A 21,649-nucleotide genomic window follows, 5' to 3' on the forward strand; every position below is an offset into this window, starting at 1 on the left:
ATTCATAAGATTGTAAAGTCTTGAGAAATTACATTTACAGTATTACATTTATAGAGACTTTATAAATACACATGGTGCATGCATAATATAATATAATAAAATAATCTTTATATTACGTAGTGAATGAAACAAATCTCGATTTCATTGTTTCCATTTCTATAGTTACGTTCACGAAGATTTGCTCGCGATATGATCATTTCATTAAATCGGCAATATTCAACGCCGAAGTAAATTTCTCTAAACGTTCATAAACTAATAACTTTAAAATTTATGTTACAGCCTAATACGTTTATAAAAATTTTACAAATTCCCATAATATATAAAGATGCACCAAATACATAAAATAAAATCATCTTTATACTCTTATGACTGAGAGAAACCTCAACATTGTTTCTATTTCTGTCATGAAGATTTGCCCACGATATGTTTGATTAAATATTTATCTATTCGTTAAATCGGCGATAATGACGCAGATATAAATTTTTCTTAAACATCCATAGACTAATAATAATAACAACTTCTTTACAGACATTCAACCAGCGCCGATTTCCCTGGACATTGCTCTAATCGTGGTAGCATCGATCGTGTCATTGGGCCTAACCTCGGTAGCAGTGGTGATGGTCCTCCACATGCGTTCAAAGTTATTGGAGGCAGCAAGGATCTCGATATACGAAGAAGGCAAGACGAAGAGCCAAGAAAGCACAAATACAACGAAGATCTCGTCGATAGTCACCGGTAGCCTACCCCGTGAGTACTAGACGCGTTTCGCGAAATCCTCCTTTCTCGCAGCCAGGTGAAATCTGTCTGTCCTTGACCTCGATTTCGCACACGTAATCTTATCTCGATGACCATCTTGAACCATACTTCAAGCGTGGATTATTCGCAGGGAATTAGAACGGTATCCGGTAACGCGTTTTCCCTTTTTTTTTTCTCGAAGGCCGCTGCGTTCGATTTTTCGCTCGCATTGGTGTAATACCGTACACGTTTCTATTTTTTTTTTTTTTTTCTTTTATTTCGATCGTATCAGAAATCGGGGAGTTTCTTAGAAAAACCAGCCTACGAGGCAAAATGGTGAATCGAGTAATTGTAATTGAATGTTTTAGTTTCTTCGAGAACTCTGATATTCTAATATTTACAAACGACCGATTACAAGGATATTGATTGAAAAAAAAAATTTAGGACTGCCTAAGAAAGAATCAAAATGAAAACTGAAAATCGTTACATTTTAAATCGAAGATCTGAGGAATCTGGGTCGTTTGTGTCCACTGTCTCCGAAGCGAATTTCTGTTTTTGCTCATTATCCCCTCAAATGTTTGGTTCGAGGATCGATCGTACATCAAAGTGGAGATTTCAATTCTCCGAATTTTTCAGAGTCGAAAACAGTAGAAAAATTACAAAAAATCCAGCGGAGGATTAATATTTATTAAAATTAGTTTTAATATATATTTATTAATATTAAAAATAATTTGACATAAATTATCTTTCACGGGAGAGAAACTTGCTCGATAATCAAGGTTCTATTTAAATCGAAATCTCATAATTCAATTAATTGACCGTACGTCTATTATAATTCTATTATAGAAACGCCAATTCGCTTGGTGCCACTGTTTGCTTCCACCCCAGAGCCCAGAGTGATGCCATCCATGGCTAATAACGATCTGACGAGCAACTACGCCAATGGAGCTGCCACGATTGGTCTACGTATATCTGGAAATCTGCATGGTAAACACATGTGCCAATATTCCTGTCATTAATCATCTTCGCACCTTCCTTTCACGAAGATTTATTCACGTACAAGTATACGTCCTTCCTTTTGAAAGAATCTATCCGTCATATCGCTACTTTCTATATTTTTATAGTATTTTCCTCTTTTCTTCTTTTTACTTTATGTTTCCCAGGTCTTTTCCAAGAAGATCATTACGATCGACCGCCAGCAACGCGGATCCATCTGCAAAACGACTTCGATCTAAACACGGAACACGTTTACGACGAGATTCCTTTGCAATCGAGTCCTTTAAATTCCCGTAAGAACGCGTGATTTGAATAATAAACCAGAGTTTGAATGGAAAACTGCGGTCGAACGAACGAGCATCCTTGTATTTCGATTAGCAAAAGAGAAGAATACAAATCGATCGACAGCACGTTTAATTAAAAAATCTCGACATCTTTGGAGAAGTGAAGCTAAGGATGCTAAAGAAAGCCTACGAGAAACCCTAATTATTTAGCTAAATACAACTCTGACGTCTCAATGAGACATAAAATGAAATCTATAAACGACTTGCAGCTCAATTAGGGACACGTTTGATCAACAAGCCTGTAAATATATATGATAGAAAAAAGTAGAAGTAACAGCAAGCGAAACTTTGAACCTCATTGTCTAGCCTGACAATCACTTTAATACTTCAAAGTTAGAGAGAACTGGCAAATCACCTGGCTAACTCGACCAATGAGCCGTGTAATTAAACAATGCGCTCGAGCATTCGAAGAAAGAAAGGGAAGGAAGAAAGTGATGATAAAATTGTCGGGGATGTTTATGCGTCTATTGTTCAAGTGTCAGGCTCAAGCGCAATTCCGAAGGCGGATGTGAGCCAGCCAGCTCGTCTACGGGACGAGGAAAAATCCAACTGAACTGGTTGTCGACCTTACGCGGGTCTCGTCTAAGTGTGCAAGGCTGAACGTGACTGCAATCGTTCCTAGACCAAGCAAAAAAAAAAAAACATTCGCAGCTCCGATCGAACGATCCGGGGCGTGACAAGGAGACTTTTCTCTCCTCGGAAACCGTTCACATCAATCGGCGGCCATCGAGCCCTCTGAACGCGCTTACGTCAACGCTGCGTAATTCAACCAATACGAGAATGTCTCGAAAGAAGTTTCTTTTTTTTTTTTACTCTTAATAGGAAAGCACATATTCACGTTGAACTTTTTTTTTTACCGTTGCGGGCTTTTAAGAAATGTTAAGGAACTTTGGGCTACTCGACAAAGTCTTTCTTATATTGTACAATTAGTTTTTAAGTTTTCGAAAGGTTTCCTTTTTTAAGGAAGAGTAATTGTAAGCAATTTTTTTTTTTAAGGGAGAGTATATTGTACAATTAGTTTTCAAGTTCAGTTTTCTTCAGGAAGAGTAAAAATTTGCTTCGAAGAAATTTCATGGGATTAAGTATCTTTTAAAGATACGAAATAGGGAATTGAAAACATTTTCGCGGCACGCTGTTATTGGAGGATTATTCTGCAAGCCACGAGTCACCAGTTACCAATACTAATCAATTCTCGTGTACGTCGAGAACAGGTTTTAACAGTAATAAAAAAAAAAAAAATGATTTGCAAGCAGTAGAATGATGAAAAACTGTTTGTGTAATAGTTTCTATACTTGTCACTTGTTAATTCAATAACATTATCAGCACAGTATTGCGTAGGAGATATTTAATAGAATAATAACGCGTAAATATAGCTTAGGAACTAATGAATGTGAAATATCTACGTACTCTATCGCAATTGATCCAATTTTTGCCGATTAGTGCATTAAGAATGTACGAGTGAGTTTAAACCGCGTTTCCTGAAAATACTTGAATGAACAGCGTGTATAATATTGATAATTATTAAGTGATAAATATTAATAATTATTAAGTGATAATATTAATAATTATTAAGTGATAATTATTAAGATTGGAAATTGTTGATCGATTTAAAAGATATATATATATATAAATATCTTTTAAAGATCTGTAAGGACCAGTGACGTCACAATGATATCATTATTATGAGAAATTTGCATACTCAAAAAATATACAGCATGTACAGAATATCTAATCCAATCGTCATAGTGTTAAAAATAAACCCAACGATTTCAAGTTTGAGAATCAAGCAGCGATTTAAGCGTGATCTAAATTTTACATTTTAAGACTCGACTATGTAACAACGTCTGTGCTATACATATGTCTTCACTTGACATCACCGATAATAATAGATTACAGTTACAAATTTGTGTCATGCGTTTAACTAACGTCGTAGTGATATTTGCTAAGAAGAAAAGAAGAAAAAAAAGAAAAAAACAGATAAGTCGTAATTAGGATAGTGCTTGCATAATCATATTTATATCAGCGCGTTTAATCCCTCAGCTTCGCCATGCTAAACCGATAAATTCGCCGTAATCGTTGCACTCGTCGTAATCTGGTCCACTTCTCGTTAAATTCTTCGAGAATTTTGTGATAAACTACATAGAAGAGAGACCTTGGTGTTACACGATTTTATTCAAATACCGAGATTTCATTAAATGAGTTATATGTCGGAAGGCTTTGTATAAATTTTCTTTTTCTTTTTCATTAAAAACAACTTGTACTGTGCAAATTCTTTTATTGTTAGAATCTTCAGTTGATGGAAGAATTCAACAGATTATAATATAATCACTGTACTGTTTTATAGACTGAAGGTTTCGACAACGAAGGTTTCGATATTCATATAGTCATTTTTTTGATGGTATACTCCTTTTACAGAATTATCATTTTTTTGTTTTTGGTCAATCCACAGTAAATCATTCACAAGTTATCGCGGTACGAGTTGAAACGTCCAGTTTATCACATACTTAAAAATAGGACGGCATCGCGCCTCCCGTTCGCTTGTTTTATCTCGTCGCACTGCGCTGCATCCTCTGTGAAGCAACGGTATCGATGGATTACATAAACTGGCAATATGCGAGTTTCACGCGTGCCGAACATTTCCATTGTCCATAGTCGAACACATGTAGATGTTTCTTTTTTGTTTCTTGTGAATGTATTACATCCGTACGGAGGCATTCCAAAATTTCATTTTCAGCATTCCAATAAGATTTTGAAAAGCAAATTTACGTGTAAGTTTGATACAGATGTGTATTTCATAGAAAACACAAAGTTATTAAATATTTAAACAGTCAATATTATTGATTTAACGCATTTCAATATTCGATCATTTTTTAAATGGCTATTCATATTGTGTATTTATTTCTTTTCGTTTTCCCGATTTTTCTCATATTGTCAAGTTGAGCTCAATACGTAATGACGATTCAAGGAAACGAATAGTTTTTATAAACGACTTTGCAATTAAACTCCGGAAATGTTATCTAAATGCAATTAGAAAAAAGAAAGGAAACAATTATGATAAATCGAAACGATATGCAGAATGTTGAGAAAGAAGGTAGCCGACGTTCAGAAGATGAGATTCTATAGAAACGTCAACGAAGCGAGGAAAATTCGCCTTCAGCAATACAAAAGTGTCGCTCGAGTGTTTTATTCTTTTTTTTTTTTTTTTTTTCTCTAGCTACAAGCAATTCTTAGAATACACTGATTGCTACGTCAATGAATCAATGAATCAACTTTGCGAACCATCTCTCTCTATCTTTTACTCGCTCTTGCTCCGTAGAAAAATTAAATACAATCAAAATTTTCTTTTGCTCAGAGTGAGAAACAGGAGATGCAAGTGAGATACACAAGAAAGTCAACTGACCTACAGCAACTGCCAACGTAATTGTATGTATGTTCAGCGTAATGTTCAATTGAAAAATATGCCTCGAATGTACGTAAATCTTCTACACTCAGTCTCGATGTCTAAGATCGCGCTTAATTAATAACGTGCTCCACTGTCTTCGATTATTTTAAAAAAGACTCTAGACTGGTGAGTGGGAGAGTGGAGGGGCGTAAAATTCGCTGAATTCCGATACACGGATGCTGGTCGCGTTCATAAACACTTCTACGAACAGCTACGTAATCGAAAAAGAAACGCCGTGGTGACCCCACGATGTTATCAGAAGAGATGTAATCCTGCGCGCCGAGAAAATAAGAAACCAGTAATCCATTGGTGCTCGCGGATTCAACATGTACAAAACATTGTTCGTCTGTTCGTTTATTTGGACGTTGCTGTTGTCCGACACCTTGGCGATCGAAGGTGTCAAGGGCCGTCGCGTTCATCACGATCGATCGAATCTTGCCTTGAACAGCACCGTGCAGGCTGGACTCTGCTACAAGAGGATACGGTGAGTGAAACGAGAAAACTTTCGATAATTTTAAATGAGCAACGACGCGACGACGGTCATACATCGCAGTCGAATCGCAAATATGCGAACGAACGGCGACCTTTGAACGATGGTTTTATCGTCGATACGCTCATCAAATTTGTCGTCTTTCTCTCTTTCTTTTCAGTTACGCGGACGCGTTGCAGTTGAACGCCACGGGTCAATTCCCTCACAACACGCTCCCCTCGACACCTCAGGAAGACACGGTAAATACACAGATTAGAAGACATATTGACAGATATTGTCCTTATTTTTTAACACTAGAATTACCGCGGTTAAATGATCAAAATGATCAATTCATAATTTTTGTTAGTTGGATATTTCGACAGATGTGTTTTCGAAGATTTAAATGATTTTTCATAAAGTGTGTAAATAAAAGCTCGTGCACTTTATTGTGTCATAAAGTTTTCTATTTTTCTTTTTTTTTTTTCTCTCTCTCTCTGAAGAAAAGTTTTACATTTTAATTGCTAGTAGTTTTAGTGTCAACTTTTATTCCAGTAATATTACCACTCTAGATATGGTTAACGATACACATACACGTTGCATATTGCTCAAACAAGTTATCATATTTAATTAGTCATTAGGCATGTAGTGACGAAAAAATTTTTTAAAAAAGAAGTATAGTGATATTTGATATATAATACAGAAACATATATTCGTGATAATAGTAACAACCAATAGATGATTATTAGCAGAAAAGGAAAGTAATCTCGTAGAAATACTAATTTCTAAATAAATTGTAAATAAACTTGAAAAGACAGATTAGAATACCAAGATGTAAATTATCATTTTTCAATTAGTTCGAATAAATAATCGAAATCCTATATTTTATAATGTAGAATGTTACATGCAACATTGTAACCATTGTACTTTATCGTAGACATGATTTTACACAAGGACACGAATATAGTTAGAGACGCAGCGTTCGAGTATCTTCCACGAGATAAGCTTAATTTTCAAGGTTGCTTCATTATAGTTTCTGATCCTAAACGGCCTTGCACGATAAAAGTCGTTGAACCAGTTCCGACATTTCACAAATTTTTCACATCAAATTTTATTTATACCACCGTAATTTATGCACCTGTAATTTTGATATTTGCCGATTTGTAGTTAATTAACAGATTAGAAATAACATTATTTATAAAATGTATTGAAGAACATAGAAACATTATATTTCACTGTATACACAGTGGTATTTACATATTTAGTATTTATATTATATAAACATCAACTTTGAAAGTCTTATTTAATTAGAAGAACCCTTTAAATTTAACCTATAATTCAAAAATTTAAATGAAAATCTTCTACGACAAGCGTTTAAATGTTTTCATTAATCACTGTATACATTTTCCCCTTTCGACCATTTTTAATTAGCAATTTATTAATTTGATGTATAATTCGAAGATTCAAATAAAAGATATAACAACTATTCAAATACTTTCGCCAACCGCTATATATGTACGTCTTCTCTTTTGGATCATTCTCAATTAAAAGATCATCAATCTGACTTGCCAATTCAGAAATTCAAATAAAAATCTGCAATAAGTGTACAAATACTTTCGTCGATCAGTTTATGCACACGTTTCCCATTTTCGGTTATTAGAAAGGCGGATGGATCACGATTTTGGACTGCTGCGACGGCTACGAGCGTAATATCAATTCCAATGGCTGCGATCCTCGCTGCGACGAAGGATGTTTGGGTGGGAATTGCACCGGGCCAAATGTATGCACTTGTTCATCAGGCTGGGTGCCTCAGAAGGGCATCTGTATGCCATACTGCGAGCAACTGTGCCAAAAAGACGCTTATTGCTTCTCGCCGAACGTGTGTACTTGTAAACTAGGTTACGAAGAAGAAAACGGCGAGTGTAAACCAATCTGCCCCGGTGGCTGTAAAAACGGCGAGTGTGTGGCACCCCGGACATGCAGATGCAGGCCAGGATACGTGATTCAACCATCGCCGGATAGCTCGACCGGCATCGAGGCGAAAGAGTGCGTGCCTGTGTGCGAAAATGGCTGTCGGAACGGAGAATGCACTGGCCCCGGAGTGTGCACTTGTCACGAAGGGTAAATCGATCAATCAAAGAACGATTATCGTCTAAATGAATCTTCTAAGTTCAACTTGTTCGTAGCATCTTGAAATTCCTTTCTTCTGTGATATTCATTTAATACATCGTAACGCTTCGTGTCTTTACGAAACTTTAGCGTTTTTTAGTTGACTTTGCCACAGCACAACAGATTCGTTGTTCTATTATAGATTCGTGAATCCGTCGGGTGACAGGGAGTCGTGCGTTCCTAGCTGCCCTTCCGGCTGCTCCAACGGCGAATGCATCGCGCCAGGTGTCTGCGAGTGCAAACCAGGCTACATCCTCAACGGGACCAGCTGCGCCCCGGAGTGTCCTCAAGGTTGCGTCAACGGAGAATGCATCGCGCCCAATGTCTGCAAATGTCCACCAGGCTTCAACCTCGACTCCACGAACAAATGCGTCCCCGAGTGTCCTCGAGGTTGCACCAACGGAGAGTGCGTTCCTCCAGGTGTCTGTCAATGCAAACCAGGCTTCACCCTCAACTTCAACGGCAACAAATGCATTCCAGAGTGTCCCCAAGGTTGCGCCCATGGCGAGTGCCTGGCCCCTGGAATCTGCGACTGCAATCCAGGCTACGTTCCAGATGACAACCGCGCGTGTGTCCCGCATTGTCCACAAAACTGCGGCAATGGCGTGTGCGTCGCTCCAGGGGTTTGCAACTGCAACACTGGCTACGCCCGCGACTCCTATGGTAGATGCGTCGACACGCTGCAAGCCGAGTCGAAGGTCACCGACTGTCAAGTCGATTGCGGCCCAAACGCCCAATGCGTCGGCGTTAACAAATGCACGTGCAACATGGGCTTCCGCCTGGACCCGGATACCAGAAGATGCGTTCCGTTCTCGAATTCATTCGAGTGCAGAAACGGCTGCGGTACCAACGGCCTCTGCGTCGGCCCTGACATGTGCATCTGCAACTACGGAATGGCCGTCGACCCAGTCACTGGAAGGTGTCCCGAGTCTAATCAACAGTCGAATCAGCAAACCGAGTCGCAGTGTCAACCAGACTGTGGACCAAATGGCAGCTGCGTAGGCCCGAATCGTTGCCTCTGCGACTACGGGTTCGCGGTCGATCCCGATACCGGAAGATGCATCCCTCAAAGAGGAAGTCAAATAGCGGAGCCCTTTTGCGAGCTGCCGTGTCTCAACGGAGACTGCACCGGCCTGAATCGGTGCACGTGCAAACGTGGCTACACCATAAGCCCCTCCGACGTGACTCGAACTAAATGCGTGCCGGTATGCATAGGCGGATGCCATAACGGCGTCTGCACAGCGCCGAACCTCTGCATCTGCAATCCTGGTTACAGGAAAGAGTCTGGCGTCAAGGGCAGACAGAGATGCGTTCTGGCTTAACAATTTGTATCTTTTTTTTTTTTTTTTTGTTGTTTTCATTTTTTTTCTTCGTTACGTGCCGTCTTATCCGTAGATATATTCGAGAGCGAATAAACTATGTATGGTTGATAGGTTAATAGGCGCTTCGTGTAATAGACGAAATAATTGATGGTTGAGGCCATCAATTTTGGAATCTGCTTCCATGGAACGTGGGTGATACTATCTCAATCGACGAAATAAAATTTTTGGATTTATAGTGGCGGATATATATTGAAAGTTTTTCTCGATAAAAACGACACTAAACATGACTGCATTCGAATCTGGAACACTAGACCTCCGTTCTCTCCATTTTGTTCACTCACACCTTCGAAGCGAATTCAGAAGCGCAAAGAATCGAAAACGTTCGTCTATTAAACGGGGAATTACTACGCACATTAATTCTAATTCTAATAGTACGATTGCGAATTACGTATGCGTGTGTCATAATTGATTCGAAAACAGCGATTCGCCGATGTCCTTAGCTCCAGTCTTCGATTTCTGTCGAGTATTCTGTAACCTTTGTACAATCATTCGTAAATAAAGAGGATGTACACGGAAACAGCGTGACGTGTGTTTTCCATAATTTCTAATTATTCGTCTGGAAACGATATCGCTTCCGACGCATCCTGTTTCATTTGATACGCTCTGGAGAATTGTCGCGTTAGTATCGTTCATCCATTGATACACTGCAGACCGCGTCGAGACAGATCCCGAAACATGACTTCTTTTTACATTGTATTTTTCGTTGTTTTTCCTCAACTAACCGGAATCGTGCCGACGATGTTGGCCTATAGCATTACCTACGGAAATTGCAACAAGCTAGTCAGGTATGTTCGCGTATTGTCACTAAGAAGAATTAAGAACCGCAAGAATCGATTCAATCTTCGTGCAAATTTCTTCTCAGTTACAGAACTACGCAGCTCGTTCCGTACAGGGAGACCTATCGAGTCAGAAAATGGGGGATCTTTTACGAAACGAAAGTCCGATGGAACTACAGAAAGGAGGTAAACCGTTTGATTCCCTGCGAAAAATGTCCATTTCCATTGAGATTGGTCGATCACTGATACAAGCTGTCGTGAAAGAAACATCTTTTTGTTTTGACATTTAGTTTCCATTAAAGTTTTATGAATTATCAGTTAACCATGTAGTTTTATCATCGCGACGTTTATCACCCCGACAACGTGTTAGTGTTTTAAAAAGTTATAAATTTTGCTAGAAATTACTCTCCTCCTCATCGAACTGTTTTCTGTGGTAAAATTTTGTTTATCCGACTACGTAAGAAGACAAATTATTCGTTTGGATAACGAAGTTCGGGTAATAAAATTTTCTTCGCTGCTCTTGCTTGTTTGAATAATAATAATGGTGAGGATCATAGAAGTTGAATAATTATGAGTTCGTACATATGAGACTCGGCACTAATTAGCTCATGTAAACGAGATTTTACTGTACTTAAAGGAAAATGTTCACGACTAAGCAATTAAAAGGAAACATTCGTAAGAAAATTCAAGAAATATATAAAAATATCATAAAGGGGCATGCATTTTATTGATATTATGTTTCGTATACAATTAAAAAACTAAGTAAGCTATTGATAAAATATATATTTATCTCAGTTTATTAAAAAATTATTCACAAATTATTCACTTCTTTCATGACATGCTGTATTTATGTAAATTTATATTTTTATGCACGAAACAAAGATCATAACATAAGTATAATAGTTAGAATATTTTATAGATTTATCTACTACCACAGGGTGGGCCAAACGTTTCTTTTCATCTGTTTTTTTTTTTTCTAACAAAACATCAAAATATAAAAAAAACTAATTTTATTAATTTCAAATTAAATTTAAGCTCAAACATGATGTTTTCATTATGTGTTAAAAATTACTTCTTTCAAATGTTGATCGCCAGATATAATAAAAGAATTGCGGATTTATTTTAGTAGGAAGTGATTTTTGACCCACTCTATATTACTATTTATCTACTATATTACTATTGCTTGCAATTTGAGTGATCTATATTTGAAAATAGAAACTATTTCTAGAAATAATCAGTTTCTCGTTTGTTTTATACATTCCTACATAATATATTATTGATTTAAAATAACTCTCAAGTATTTTCTCGTTCCTTCAGTACTAACTGCAACAGGTTTCTGTTTAAGTCTCTAATAATAAAATATTAAAGTTTATCTTGTCTTCTCGTAACATTTCTAAATAAATAGCTTCACTAATAAATAAACTTTTAGAACACACGTATATGTTTGAGCATATAACTCTCTTCTCAAGTACATAAAACATCCATTTTTATCTCAGTAAAAGTCAGATTAAAAATTGATTGGGATCGAATGCGTACGATTAATGATTTTGTTCCTAGTATTACACCGCCTATCGCACCGAAAAAGAATGCTGTTCTTCCTATGAAATGAGGAACGACACTTGCGTGCCTGTCTGCATACCTGAATGCGTGAATGCCCACTGCGTGGAGAACGTTTTATATAAAAAAGATCACATTTGTGACTGCAAGGAGGGCTACAGGCTAATTAATTATTACTCTTGCGAGCCTGTTTGCGACGAGTGTCACAACGGAGAGTGTGTCAAACCGAACGTGTGCGAATGCAATCGGGGATATAAGATGAACGAAAACGAAATCTGCGAGCCAATCTGTAACCAGGACTGCGAAGCGGAACACGCACGTTGCACCGCCCCGAATCAATGCTCGTGCATAGAAAATTACGAACCTACGGACGATCGCGATGTGCGTATGAGAAACCATACACTTAAAATTCTACATTTATAATTTTTCGACTTACAAAGCAAATTGTGTAATCAAGATTGCATTTATTCGTGAATCGTTGGTCTCGTCGCGGTTCCAACTAATTTTTAAATCAACGATTCCGTTGATATCATCGTTCGAAGATTCGAAGATTTGAAGATCTATCATGTTCTGAGTGCTGCAAAGAAAAATTTATTTCTATCTACCAAATTAAATGTTTATTTAATACGAAATTTAAATGCCCAGTATTCACTCTCTTCTGTTTCAATCTTTTGCCCGTGAACTGAGTAAAAATTATCAAATTTTCCAGGATTGCACAATTTATATTAATTTGCTTAAGCTTACGCCGCGATTGTCACAGCAATATGCACAGGTGTCATTTCCATTGCTACTTCTCATTATTGTCATTCGTTTTCTTTGCTCTATATTATATAACATAAGATTGACAGAAGGAAACGGTCTTTCCTTTTCTAATTCTAATGATTCACAGACGTGCAAGCCGATCTGCCGTGTCACGTGCCAAAATTCAGAATGCACCGAACCGGATGTTTGCACTTGCCACGACGGCTACGAGTCAGATCCCGAGGACGTGTTCAATTGCGTGCCAAAGTGCGAGAACGGTTGCCAGTTCGGCACTTGCACGGCGCCGGGTGTCTGCACTTGCAATCCAGGATACCAAATGACAGAAAACAACTGCGAGCCGATCTGCAGCGAGCCCTGCGAGAATGGCTATTGCGGAGCGCCGGAACGTTGCATTTGTCACGAGGGCTACGGATTGCTCAGCGACTCTATGTACGCCTGTCAACCAGTCTGTGAAAGAATTTGCGCGAACGGGATGTGCACGAGTCCCAATTACTGTGATTGTCACAACGGTTACGAAAGGATAAACGACTACGAGTGTAGGCCAATTTGCGAAATTCCATGCGAACCGTACGGAGAGTGCACCGCTCCCAACACTTGTACTTGCATAGAGGGCTATCAATTCGATCAGAGCCACATTGAGGTAAATGCGACGAAAAGCAATACGTGATAAAGGGAGATCCTGAATCTAAGTTGATAATTAGAATCTCGATCCTAGATAATTTAAATAGACTCTTGTTCAAGTACATAATCTAGATCAGTGGTTTCCAATCTTCTTCTGACCATGCCCCACTTGAGTATCTCTAAAATTCTGATGCCATAAAATCCCACCCCTGTGACACGTAGTGAAATTTTGACGTGGAGGAAGCCTAAAAAGACCATTGTTTTGGTCTAAACAAGCTTGTCAACCTTTTTGGTCGGTGGTGGCCAACTTTTTTTTGACCATGCCTCATCTCTAAAATCCTGATGTCTCACTTGTGACACATAATTCTTATTATTCAAAAAGTGAATTTTTGACATGGAGGAAGCCTAAAAGGACCATTGTCTTGGTCTAAACAAGCTTGTCAACCTTCTTGGTCGGTGGTTGCAAACTTTTTTTTGACCATGCCCCATCTCTAAAATCCTGATGTCTCACCTGTAACACATAATTCTTATTATTCAAAAAGTGGATTTTTGACGTGGAGAAAGTGGAAAAAGGCCATTAACTTCAAGCTCTGAACAAGCTCCCAAGAACATGAAAGAAAGAAATTAGAAAGTAAAATTTTCATTCAAAGAAGTGCAAAAAATTCTTCCTCATCCTCGAATTACCTCCCGTGGGTCTACGACTCTAGATATACTTAAGCAACAAAGAAACACGACGAAAGAAATTCTTCTTTTTCTAGTATACGGGATTCTACTCCTCCATGTCCGCCTGCAAACCTATCTGCGAGCAGACTTGCGAGAACGGGTATTGCAGTGCACCAGGGGAGTGCAGCTGTTACCCAGGCTACGCTGAATCAAAGAACCACGAGAATGTCTGCGAGCCAATCTGCAACGAAGAATGCGTGAATGCGTACTGCAAGGATCCGGATGTCTGCGAATGTTACCCAGGTTATAGTCTGATGGCGAGAAATCACTGTGAACTGTGCACAAGACCTTGCGTGAATGGTCTCTGTGTCGGTCCCAATGAATGTGAATGCATGAACGGTTACCATCCAAATCCAAAGGATCCCTTTATCTGCGAACCAACCTGCGACGAAGAATGTCTGTTTGGAACTTGTTCTGCGCCCAACGAGTGTTCTTGCAACGACGGATATCGAAAGAAGAACCAAACAGTGTGCGAGCCTGTTTGCCACGAGCCCTGTATCAACGGCTACTGCAGTGCTCCTGGAATGTGCAGCTGCAACTCTGGCTACAAATTGTCACACGACTTTGATGCCGCTTGCGAACCAATCTGTGACCAGTCGTGCGTTAATGGATTCTGCAGCGAGCCGAACAAGTGCAAATGTCTGGCAGGGTATCGACAATTGGAGAACAACTCCAGCACTTGTGAACCGATCTGCGAGCAAGGATGTTCAAACGGATACTGCACTAGCCCAAACAAATGCACCTGCCAACCAGGCTATCAATCATCGGAGAACAGTTCGAATATTTGCGAACCTGTTTGTAATAACCCTTGCGACAATGGATTCTGCAGCGCACCGGAGACATGCAGTTGCAACGAAGGTTACGGCCCATCGAGAAACGTTTGCGAACCTGTATGCACGATACCGTGCGTTAACGGTACCTGCGTTGCACCAGACACCTGCAAATGCAGAGATGGCTACGAGTTGGTAAATAACGGAACAACGTTCGTCTGTGAACCTGTTTGCGACTTTGATTGCGGGAATGGTAGCTGCACGTCCCCGAACGAGTGTACCTGCCACGTGGGTTACGCGACGATCGCCAGAAATCATTGTCAACCATTTTGCGAATCTTGCGACAACGGAACGTGCGTGGAACCTGAGCTCTGCGTATGCAACGTAGGTTTCGATTCGGTCGAGGAGGAGAATCGAACCTTTTGCGAACCGCACTGCGAGATTTGCTCCAATGGAGTATGCGTGGCGCCCGGCGACTGTCGATGCAACGCTGGTTTCATCAAAGAGGACGACGATAATTCGAGCGACTGTGTGAGCGCGTGTAAAAACAATTGCAACGATCGTGGAACTTGCGACGTCGAGAACAGAACCTGCCACTGTTTCTACGGATGGGACGGGATGCATTGCGAGGAACAGCAATTTTGCATCGTGACGATGAACTACACGGACGAACGTCTGAACGCGTGAGTATTCGAGAATTCAATTGTACTGTATTAATTAGTAGTTTGTTTATTATCAACAAATTTTCCGTTGTCGTATTTTTCCTTTCTCGTCGATAAAATTCGACGAATGTTTCCTCGTGAAATTCGCGGAAACGTAAATTTCGTTTGTTTAATCCGCGAAACAGTGAAATTCAACGTTGCAAGATTATTCGGATATAATCAAGGTATAATCAAATAAAACCAAGCGATAAAACTTTTCGATCGACCGGATGTTTGCAATGTGTCTCTTTAATTTTATTTATCTTCGTGTAGATCAAACATCGAATACGAGGTAAACGACACGATTGGTTACGTGTTTGCCAATAGTCCACTGTGCTACCGCGATTGTTTAGGCGAAATCAACAACGAGACCTTGTGTTTTGGGAAGTATGAAATGGACGACACAGATAATGACACGATCGCCTGTCTAATCAGCACAGGTACCAAAAAGAAAACAATTTTTCGAGAATTCTTAACTAATATTATTAATAATAATTTTACGAGTTGCAAGTACTAACTCTCTTGCGCAATAGGATTAATAAAGTAGCGAGCGTCATAATAATTGTACATGATTATGCTGATACATAAGAATGTTGATTAATTTCTTATTTTGTTGTGAATATTAATTTTGTTATTAATTGAGAGATCCAATGCAAGAAGCACTGGAACTACCGATGAGACTATAGCATAAAATTTCGAACCTCTTCAGGGACGAATTTTCAATTTCAGTTCACATAAGAAGAAATTTAATTTCATTACATTCTATTTTTGGTGAATAAAGAAAATAACAGACAAAGAAAAATTAAGTCCACATTTCAGAATTTCAAAAAATAACTATTTCTGTAAAGGTGGGAGCGAATGGAAGTAGCTTAGGGCGTAAATTAATTATCTACATATGTGACCAAGAGCGTGGAAAGGTTAAAGTAAAAAATTGGAAAATCTGCACGATCAATTACACGAACTTTTATTTGTATATTTTACGAAGGATCATTTAAGTCTCTAAAAATATACTGTTTCTCATCTACAAAATTTCTAATTAAACTTATAAATTAATCGTTTTGACTATTTTGGTAGTTCTAGTAGTATAGTAAGTCACGTTGCATTAAAATTTTAAGAATACTACTTTTTCATTCTGCCACCTCAATTAAGAGACCAAGAAATGCCAGAATTATATAAACATTTCATTTTTCAACATTTTTGTGGCACAGCTTGCTCATGCCCACCTCCCAATTAATCGATTAATGATGTTCTTCGTCGAATTCTCTCCTTCACACTTTTAAAATTATTATTTCGTTCTGGCACTATATTATAGATACCAATTGTCATCGAGCACATGTAGAACGCCAGAAAAGCCTGAGTTATGCAACAATAACCGGAATCGTGTGTGCTACAGCGATTACAACTATTAGCGGCGCCATGGTCTATTCGTTGATACGGAAGAGCAGGAAGAGGAACTTTTCTCTCGGTAATTAATGCATCGCTGCGTCGTGAACATAAAATTATGAGTAATGTGTAAATTCTGAATTATCTTTTACGAAATATAGGTAACAACGCCGCAACAACGACTCAAGGACAACCTATCCTTTCATCCGAAGAAGATAATAACCTTTAATTGCAAGATGAATCTTGTTTTACAAATTTTGTTAAATTATTAGATAATGCTCTTTTTTTCTTTTTTTTTTTTTAATAAAATTTTAATTGTCATATGATCGACCAAACTGTTAGTAATAAGTTCCACGCGATTAAATGCATTTCTTCAAGAGATTCATTTATCTAGATCTAGATTTAGATTTAGAAGAATCATCAGAAATTTTTAGACTTTGGAGATTTTACATTTCGTTTGCTTAACAATCGCTGTTAAAAGAATTTACACATTTTTCTTTTCTTTCTAATGAGATGATTAACATTTTCTGAATTCAAAACTCATTTCCCTTCATGCCACTCTTTTCCAAATCCGAGCTCAGATAAAAGAATCACTTGAATATTCTGATTGTACACAACAGCTAATGAAAGTTTTAATATTTAGTATTAGAAATATTACGGTAAATTTCGTTTTCAAACTTCACAGAAGCGATATTTTTCGCAACAACCTAATGTTATCGTTCAATAAAGTGCAACAAATTACGAAGTGAGATCTTTTTGAAAAATCTATGGAAAAAAGAAATTCCCGACGATGCATCTCCGCAATGCATCTCCAAGATGAACAATGAGAAAAATTATCTGCGATGTCGAGCATCCTGTCTCGTATTGATAACGCGAGATGTTCATATACACATACGGTGCCGTCGAGTTCATCAGTCCGAGTTTTACAATAACGAATCGCTCGTGCGAGCAAAAGAACGAGAAAACCATGAGACACGTTGGCAGCATAATTCTTATAAACACAATCCTCGTAACGGTTGTACAAACGTTGACGATGATGTCGACATTCGACATCGAATCGGGATGCACCATGACCACCAGGTAATACACAGAAAGTGTCAAGTTCTCTCGTGTACAAACTTACGACGTACGAACATGATCGTTTCAGACGACTGACGGAACAATATGTCCCCTACACGGAAACGTACCGGGCACGAGCTTGGGGCATTTTCACTAAAATAAAGTCTCGAACAAACTACAAAGTCCAAGTAAGAAGTCGAACGTGATATAAAAATTATCGCAAGGCGTGTGAAATTAATCTTCCAATTTTCAACATGCAACGTTTATCACTATCGAATTTTATACATTATACATTTTTAATTCTCGAAATATCATAAATTTATTACAAATCTCGTCCTATCTAATTTTCAGCACAACTGGGTGACCGAGAAAACGTGTTGCTACGGTTGGACAGTGCAGGGCACAGCCTGCGTGCCTGTGTGCCTGATCTCTTGCGTGAACGCAAAGTGCGTGATGCCAAATACGTGCGAGTGCAAGCAAGGATTCGCGTACGCACCGAATGAAGAGAAGTACGTATGCGAGCCGGTGTGCGAGGGCAACTGCACGAATGGCGTTTGCGTGTCTCCTGATCGTTGCGAATGCGACAGAGGCTACGAACTGTCTGTTGACAGGTCGCAATGTCTGCCGATCTGCCAGCAAAACTGCGACGAACGTAACGCGCGTTGCGTCGGGCCGAACACTTGCGCCTGCCAGCCAGGATACCAACAGGATAACGACACAAACAGTTGCGAACCGATCTGTAGCGAGTCCTGCGCGAATGGTAGTTGCGTCGCGCCGGAAGTGTGCAACTGCAACCCAGGTTACGAGTTACTGGCAGATTCCAAATACGTTTGCGGCCCGGCTTGCGAGAACGCTTGCGTGAACGGAAACTGCACGGCGCCCAACGTCTGCTCCTGCCACGACGGCTACAAACTCGGCGAGGGTAACGCGACGATGCAACGCGAATGCCAGCCAATCTGCGAGAAACCATGCGGAAATGGTACGTGCGTCGCGCCAGGGGTCTGCAACTGCACGGAAAGTTACTGGTTCAAGGAAGAGGAGCAAACGTGCGTGCCTAGTTGCAAAATTCCTTGCGAGCCTCGCGGAGTGTGCGTGGCACCAGACACTTGCGCTTGCTTCGATGGATATCGAATGATCGATACGAGCGCGAAGGAGAACGAAGTGAGTAAAATCGTGGCCGTGGCTTTTTAACCAGAATCCGAACCTCGCTCCTGCCGACTGGCGAGGTTACGTACGCTCATGTAAAGTGGATTGCCCATGTGTAGGCGTTTTTAACGCAGAATTGAATTGAAAGATATACACATTCTTCCGACATTCGCGAAGATTTTTCATCGTTTTAATAGAATTGAGTCTAGAATAGAACAGCGTCCATATATGATACATGATTTTCTCACATATGAGAAATATATATTTATTATAAATATGTATTATAAATATATCTATGTATCTGTTTATATTTAAATTAATTTCATTTATATTTATATTAAAATTTTAATTAATATTATTTATATTTATATTTAAATTAATATATGAGACATATTTATTATAAATATATATCTATATATCTATTTATCTACTTTCTCTTTTCAAATACGTAGGTATCGAATAACATCACGGATGAGTATACATCAGCTTGTGAACCGATCTGCGAGCCAAGCTGCAAACACGGTAAATGCACAGCGCCGAATTTTTGCTCTTGCATCGGCAACCACACGCAAACCGTGGACGGTCAATGCGCACCGATCTGTCCCTCGTGCGAAAACAGTGTATGCGTCGAACCGGGCGTGTGCCAATGTTTGAAAGGTTTCGTCAGGAGAGCCGAAGATCACTGTTTGCCATTCTGCGAGAATGGATGCGAGAACGGCGAGTGCGTCGCACCGAACGAGTGTCGATGCAACGCTGGTTTCGAAACGAACGCGAACGGCACCTGCGTTAAACCGTGCACACGCGTTTGCAAAGGCCACGCATTGTGCGTGGAAGATAAGTGCGAATGCTCTTACGGATGGGCAGGACGGGACTGTGACCAACCCACTGTGTGTATTTTAACAACGGACTCGAACAATACACATCTCGATGGGTGAGTAGAATGGCAATTTCACAGATTCATCGAATCGCATGGATTCGACGAACTATTAATAGAAAGGTGTTCATAGACTTGCGGTTCACAACGAGACGAATAGCACGTTAATGAACGTCAAACGTTACGCGCCGTACTGTTACCAATGCAACGAGACAGCCAGCAATAAAAGTCTCTGTTTCGTTATAACTTCCAACGATAGTCTATCGACGCTTGGCTGCTTCGTCGAAAGAGGTACTATTTGATCCCCTGTTGCTAAAATGTAACTATTCCTCTTTAGGAAAGCTACGGTTTACTTTTTACGTAAGTATACTGTCGCGCAACTGTTCGTTGCGTTTATTGAAAAATTCTAACAAATACTGTTTTATTTGAAACTTCACAATTATAAATGCTGCAACTAACCAGTAAATACCTTTTACATATATACACGCAGATATTCATTATCTGCTGAAAAATTCTGATAAATTTTACTTTATCCAGAATTTCACATTATAAAACACGTAACGCTGCAAGTAACGTAATAAATAATATCTTTTGCATAAATACACTCGCGCAATTGCTCGTTGCGTTTATTGAAAAATTCCAACAAATTCTGTTTTACCTAAAGCTTCACGTTATAAAACACGTATGCTGCAAATAACGAATAAATAATATCTTTTACATAAATTTATCTTTAAAAAATAATATCTTTACACTATTGAAAATACACGAAAAAATATTTTAAATAATAATATCTCCTATTGGAAATACACTATTTTCAATATGATGGAAATAACGAATAAATAACACGTTTCGTAATTACACAACAAAAGCAGTATCAGAAGGTGAGCTAGTTTATGTTTGTTTCAATTTCGTTGCTTACTCATTTCATTTAGTCGGATAAAAGCAAAACAATCGACACACATCAAAAGTTATCTATTACATAGTTCTATCTTCTGTTTCAAGAATCGCCGTGTTATCCATCACCGTATCATAGTAACACCGACGCAGTGTCCAGGATGGCTGGAACGTTTGCAACAGTTGCGATCTTAATAATGGCGGCTACGACAACGGCGGTGTACTTCACAATCCGCAGACATCGGAGGAAAAAGATGCACGCAGGTATTGCGATAGAAGTGACGCGACACTCGTGGGAAAATAATATAAGACGCACTTAAGAAAATTCTAAAAAAAAAAAAAAAAAAAAAGACCGGATACTCGAGACAAGATAAACGTGACGCTGCATTTCCGTTTCTCATTATCGTGGCAAATGCTGTTTGTTTGCTCGCAACAAACAAGATAATTCTCTACATAATGCTAATTTTCTAATCGAAAGTCATAAGTAACATGGTTTCATAGTCGAATTTCCTAAAATTAAGCAGATACTTAATAAAACTAATAATAAACGTTTGCGTTTTCTCTTCAGCCACCATGCAGACTGCACTGTATCCAAAGGCTATCACACACGAAGCGAACGAGTGTCTCATTTCGGAGGAGGAAAGTCACGATGCACTGCTCACGTTGAATTTGAACGACATCGGGATAAATTAGAACGAAGGAGAAAAAAATACTTTAAGAACGCCCCGAAGAAACAGATATCATCGCGTGACGAACGAAATACCTCGTAACGCGAGTGTTCACTTTTTTATTATTATAGAATGTACGAAAATATTGTACGAAAGAGAAACAACAAAAAAAAACCCGTTT

The 21,649-nt window shown here is 39.0% G+C and overlaps 3 protein-coding genes and 1 long non-coding RNA gene across 9 annotated transcripts in view; 3 read left to right on the plus strand and 1 right to left on the minus strand.

Annotated features, from left to right (window-relative positions):
- LOC122533096 overlaps positions 1 to 5,103 on the plus strand; it is a 32,096-nt gene extending 26,993 nt beyond the window's left edge. For all 4 annotated transcript variants that reach the window (XM_043662479.1, XM_043662478.1, XM_043662480.1 and 1 more), the window contains exons 9-11: positions 529 to 747; positions 1,582 to 1,722; positions 1,899 to 5,103. In XM_043662479.1, coding sequence (XP_043518414.1) covers positions 529 to 747; positions 1,582 to 1,722; positions 1,899 to 2,038 — 500 coding nt within the window. In that variant the 3' untranslated portion in view covers positions 2,039 to 5,103. The remainder of the gene's footprint in view (positions 1 to 528; positions 748 to 1,581; positions 1,723 to 1,898) is intronic.
- On the minus strand, positions 4,472 to 5,638 carry LOC122533107. The gene is made up of 2 exons (XR_006307646.1): positions 5,476 to 5,638; positions 4,472 to 4,645 (listed from the first exon to the last, which is right to left on the minus strand). It is a non-coding gene; the product is annotated as an uncharacterized LOC122533107 (long non-coding RNA).
- Positions 5,639 to 5,699: 61 nt separating this feature from the next.
- LOC122533069 (balbiani ring protein 3) lies at positions 5,700 to 17,414 on the plus strand. The gene is made up of 12 exons (XM_043662432.1): positions 5,700 to 6,001; positions 6,168 to 6,246; positions 7,644 to 8,104; positions 8,295 to 9,468; positions 10,144 to 10,319; positions 10,397 to 10,496; positions 11,868 to 12,248; positions 12,757 to 13,269; positions 14,009 to 15,426; positions 15,718 to 15,884; positions 16,757 to 16,909; positions 16,989 to 17,414. Exons 1-12 carry the CDS (start codon positions 5,844 to 5,846, stop codon positions 17,054 to 17,056), a joined length of 4,848 nt encoding a protein of 1,615 aa, XP_043518367.1. The 5' UTR covers positions 5,700 to 5,843; the 3' UTR covers positions 17,057 to 17,414.
- Positions 17,415 to 17,593: 179 nt separating this feature from the next.
- On the plus strand, positions 17,594 to 21,642 carry LOC122533094 (multiple epidermal growth factor-like domains protein 10). Of its 3 annotated transcripts, XM_043662473.1 has the most exons (7): positions 17,594 to 17,907; positions 17,975 to 18,074; positions 18,238 to 19,047; positions 19,485 to 19,963; positions 20,040 to 20,197; positions 20,909 to 21,064; positions 21,369 to 21,642. In XM_043662473.1, the coding sequence occupies exons 1-7, from the start codon at positions 17,705 to 17,707 to the stop codon at positions 21,491 to 21,493; spliced, it is 2,031 nt and encodes a 676-aa protein (XP_043518408.1). In that variant the 5' UTR covers positions 17,594 to 17,704; the 3' UTR covers positions 21,494 to 21,642. The 3 variants fall into 3 exon arrangements, 2 of the variants coding, with proteins under 2 accessions (XP_043518408.1, XP_043518409.1); XR_006307644.1 differs by lacking the exon at positions 21,369 to 21,642 and having other exon boundaries at positions 20,040 to 20,266; positions 20,909 to 20,989; XM_043662474.1 differs by lacking the exons at positions 20,909 to 21,064; positions 21,369 to 21,642 and having other exon boundaries at positions 17,673 to 17,907; positions 20,026 to 20,191.
- The last annotated feature ends 7 nt before the right edge of the window (positions 21,643 to 21,649 follow it).

This window comes from Frieseomelitta varia, unplaced genomic scaffold (genome assembly GCF_011392965.1).
Source record: "Frieseomelitta varia isolate USP_RPSP 00005682 unplaced genomic scaffold, Fvar_1.2 scaffold_493, whole genome shotgun sequence".
NCBI classification, from domain to species: domain Eukaryota; kingdom Metazoa; phylum Arthropoda; class Insecta; order Hymenoptera; family Apidae; genus Frieseomelitta; species Frieseomelitta varia.

What these genes read in the sequence shown, in the direction of transcription:
- LOC122533094 (XM_043662473.1), top strand. Translation starts at nt 17,705, where the DNA reads ATGTTCATATACACATACGGTGCCGTCGAGTTCATCAGTCCGAGTTTT. An exon ending in TGGCTGCTTCGTCGAAAGAG is followed by an intron (nt 20,198 to 20,908) that starts GTACTATTTGAT and finishes TTCTGTTTCAAG; the next exon opens with AATCGCCGTGTTATCCATCA. An exon ending in GAGGAAAAAGATGCACGCAG is followed by an intron (nt 21,065 to 21,368) that starts GTATTGCGATAG and finishes TTTTCTCTTCAG; the next exon opens with CCACCATGCAGACTGCACTG.
- LOC122533069 (XM_043662432.1), top strand. Translation starts at nt 5,844, where the DNA reads ATGTACAAAACATTGTTCGTCTGTTCGTTTATTTGGACGTTGCTGTTG. An exon ending in TCGATCAGAGCCACATTGAG is followed by an intron (nt 13,270 to 14,008) that starts GTAAATGCGACG and finishes TTCTTTTTCTAG; the next exon opens with TATACGGGATTCTACTCCTC. An exon ending in CGCCTGTCTAATCAGCACAG is followed by an intron (nt 15,885 to 16,756) that starts GTACCAAAAAGA and finishes ACTATATTATAG; the next exon opens with ATACCAATTGTCATCGAGCA.